This window comes from Trypanosoma grayi, assembly GCF_000691245.1.
Source record: "Trypanosoma grayi strain ANR4 Tgr_1392_V1, whole genome shotgun sequence".
Classification (NCBI taxonomy): Eukaryota; Euglenozoa; class Kinetoplastea; order Trypanosomatida; family Trypanosomatidae; genus Trypanosoma; species Trypanosoma grayi.
The window spans coordinates 1-3542 of record NW_008827010.1 but is presented as its reverse complement, the minus strand read 5'-3'; the positions used below and the strand labels follow the sequence as shown (position 1 = coordinate 3542).

The following is a 3542-nucleotide window of genomic DNA, read 5'->3' as shown; positions in this document are numbered from 1 at the left end:
CATGTGCTCCGCAGCGAAGAGGACGGCGCAGTGGCAGGATGGGCTCACAATTGTGCACACCACCGCCATGGGTGCGTCAGCAATACGCAATCACACACACACACACACACACAGAGAGAGAGAGCGAGGAGGCATGTTACTTGTCCACGATGCTCATCACACAGCCGTCACTGCACACAACGTCAGCAGAAGCAGCGGTGCATGCACCCACACAGGACTGACGCTGCTGTCCGCATTCTTNAGAGAGAGAGCGAGGAGGCATGTTACTTGTCCACGATGCTCATCACACAGCCGTCACTGCACACAACGTCAGCAGAAGCAGCGGTGCATGCACCCACACAGGACTGACGCTGCTGTCCGCATTCTTCGTGTCCTTAACGTTCTCGTCGGCAGGGGCATTGGGGGTAGGCTTGCTGCCTGTGGCCTCACTGGCACCAGCACTCACTGAAGCAGATTCCGATGAGCCCTGCGTTCCTGCTCCTTCCTCATCCTTTGCACCAGCCCCGGCTGCGTCACTAGGCGCATTATTCTTTTTAACCGTAACAGTGGCACCATCGGAACCGCTTTTGCCGATGTTGTTGAGAACAGTATCATCTCCCTTCTCGTCTGTGTGGTCCGCAGTTGGCAGATGACTGCTTGGCGATGAAGTAGTGGCATTGGGTGAGGCAGTAGTGACTTCTCTACCTTCACTGGTGCCTCGGTCTTGATGATCATCGGATGGAGAGTGAGGTCCCTGTTGCCCTGCAGCTGCTGTGTCTTGCGTTCGACGTATTAATTGTTTTTCCACCGGCGGGTTTATTCTACCTCTTTGATGTTCCAGCAGATCTCCATTTTTCGTATCTTCTCTCAGTGGACTCGTGTCGAGCGTTCCAGTCTCCGAGAGGGCGCCGTGAGATGTACCACCCGTAGGGCTCTGTCCATCCTGCCCGGCACCCCCAACTGCTGTTAGTCCAGTGTCCAGTTTTTGCCCACACGCCCCCGAAACACCACCACCGCCTGCAGCAGCTAGACAGTTGGTATTAGGATCACTGGTTTGCAGGTTGCCCACAGTCGCAGTCTTCTGCCCCACCGCAGCAGAAATCATGCAGGTCTTGCCTTCTTTTGTACAGAGGGCCTCTGGGTTACTCTTATCAATGTTTTCGCACGTCACAACCACTTTATGCGTACAAAGGGGAGTTGAAGAAGCTATCGTGCATTTACCAGATTCACGAGCGCCATCACAATCCTCCAAATCCGCACCCTTTGTAGTCAAAAGGGGAGCAGAGCAAACTCCTTTAGAAGACTTCACTTGACCAGGCTGGCACACCCCATCAAGGCCATCCCTATCCAAAACTTTCGGTTCCGACACATCCTCTTCAGCATGCGTACCATGATCATCAGTAGTTCCTTCATCAACCGCCGCACACCCGCAGGCGCACCACGCACACAGCGCACACACCAGCAGCACAGAGCGCATCGTCATCATCGTATTCTTGATCTGCGCAATGAGTGGGGGCAGGCAGAAGAGGTCAGTGCGCTGTGCACAGCAGAGGCTCCAGTCCGCCACTCAGGCACCATCACCACCCGCAGACGGACACCCACACAAAACAAACACAACAATACGCGAAGCCGAAGCGTGGCAGGGCTGTGGTGTGCTGTGCCCACAGGAGCACTCCCCAACAGCAAAGCAGCAAGAAGAAAACCAGATGTATCAACCCCCCGAATGTGTGTCCCTGCCCCACACCCAACACACAGCTGCAGGCATCACACAACAAGCCCATCAAGCACCGCAGCACCATTCACACACACACACACACACAGGTGAGTGGGCGGCGAGGGAAACACACCGAAGGGAATTAAAGAGCCGCAGCACATCCATACTGACGAATTTTGTTGACGAAGAAAGTTGTTAAGAAATGCGCGCACAAAGCGAATGCACCCAGACATCCTGCTGCCGCAGTACATACACACACACTCAATAAAAGAGCTATCGCACTCCACGAGCACATGGCAAGCAAAAACAATTAAAAAAGCAATTACAATTAAAGCACCCTCCACCCCACGCACCCCACACCACGAGGATGCCACACACACACAAAGCAAAGTACCAACCACACAAAGAGGCAGCATCTGAGCCCCAAGCAATCATTACGAAGAGAAGGGGTATAGGTACACCCGCCATGAGCTCGCAGTGCACACAGAGAAAGAGAGCGAGGAGGCATGTTGCTTGTCCACGATGCTCATGACACAGCCGTCACTGCAAACAACGCCACCAGAAGCAGCGGTGGATGCACCCACACAGGACTAACGCTGCTGTCCACATTCTTCGTGTCCTTCACGTTCTCAACCGCTGGAGCAGTGGCGGCAGTGTTGCTGTGGGTGACCTCAGTGACAACAGTACTCGTGGAAACATCTTGTTGATTATTGTTGGCTTCCGTGGCAGTCTTAAAATCACCTGCAGAGAAGCCGTTGTCAGTGTGTTCACCACCAGAAACAGTATTAAAAATGGTTGTTGGTTTGGAATCATCTTTCGTCTTCTCGTCCTTTTTCCCCGCAGTTCTGTGAGGGCTGCTGGCTTCTGAAGTCATTGCATCGACATCACCAGTATCGGCTTGACTCCCTTGTCTATGGCTTCCTTCTGGACGACCACTGGCCGGGGTTTTGTCGACGTGCTCTCCCGTTTTTACTGGGGTAAGCAATTTCTGTTTGCTTTCGGGTACTTCTGCCTTTTCTTTCTTGACACCGCGGCCATCTCTCTCATCTTCTTTTTCCTTCACCTGCTTCTCAGAGTCGTCTTTCTGTTTGGCCTGCAGACCTAACTGCGGGTTTGACTGGCCGTCGCCTTCCCCTGCAGCGTTGTGCTGTGTTTCATGCCGCAAACCGGTGTTTCCTTGCTCACCATCATTGTCTTTCTCTCCACCAGGCTCCTCCTCCAGACGTTCTTCCCGTTCTTGTTTCCCTGCACGCACGCAGGTTGGGGTAGCTGCAGCACCAACGTCAGTCTCTCTGCATTCAACAGAAGCAGGAATTTGTTGTCGATCGGGTATACCTCTCTCAAGCCCCGTGTCAGCAGCATCCCTACAACTCCCCTCAGTTTCTGTGCAAAGCGCAACTGAATCACGGCTTTCAGGATTTTTGCATCCGGGAGGGTTTTTCTCTTTACAAGGAGAAGGAACAGCAGCCACCTTGCACTTGGGCGTGTCGGGTTGATTTGTGCAATCATCACGAACCAAAGCATTTTCTCTCTGATCCGCAACAGGGCAGACCGCCCCGCTGTTGTCCACCGCACCGGGAGAACACACCTTCAAAGGATCCTGCGGATTATCAGATCCGGATTTTGCGGAACTCTCTTTTAGATCCCCGTCAGGTAAACCACCCACTAGATCGTCACCTTCTGCCGCGCACCCGCAGGCGCACCACGCACACAGCGCACACACAAGCAGCACACAGCGCATCGTCATCACCGTATTCTTGATCTGCGCAATGAGTGGGGGCAGGCAGAAGAGGTCAGTGCGCTGTGCACAGCAGAGGCTCCAGTCCGCCACTCAGGCACCATCACCACC

At 53.9% G+C, this 3542-nt stretch overlaps 2 protein-coding genes across 2 annotated transcripts; both read right to left on the bottom strand.

The window, feature by feature from the left end:
- Nucleotides 1–283: 283 nt before the first annotated feature.
- DQ04_13921010 (hypothetical protein) lies at nt 284–1465 on the bottom strand (the record flags this gene model as incomplete). Its single annotated transcript, XM_009317054.1, has 1 exon — nt 284–1465. The coding sequence occupies one exon, from the start codon at nt 1463–1465 to the stop codon at nt 284–286; it is 1182 nt and encodes a 393-aa protein (XP_009315329.1).
- A 754-nt stretch (nt 1466–2219) lies between these two features.
- Nucleotides 2220–3440, bottom strand: DQ04_13921000 (hypothetical protein; the record flags this gene model as incomplete). The annotated part of the gene is made up of 1 exon (XM_009317053.1): nt 2220–3440. One exon carries the CDS (start codon nt 3438–3440, stop codon nt 2220–2222), a length of 1221 nt encoding a protein of 406 aa, XP_009315328.1.
- Nucleotides 3441–3542: the final 102 nt, after the last annotated feature.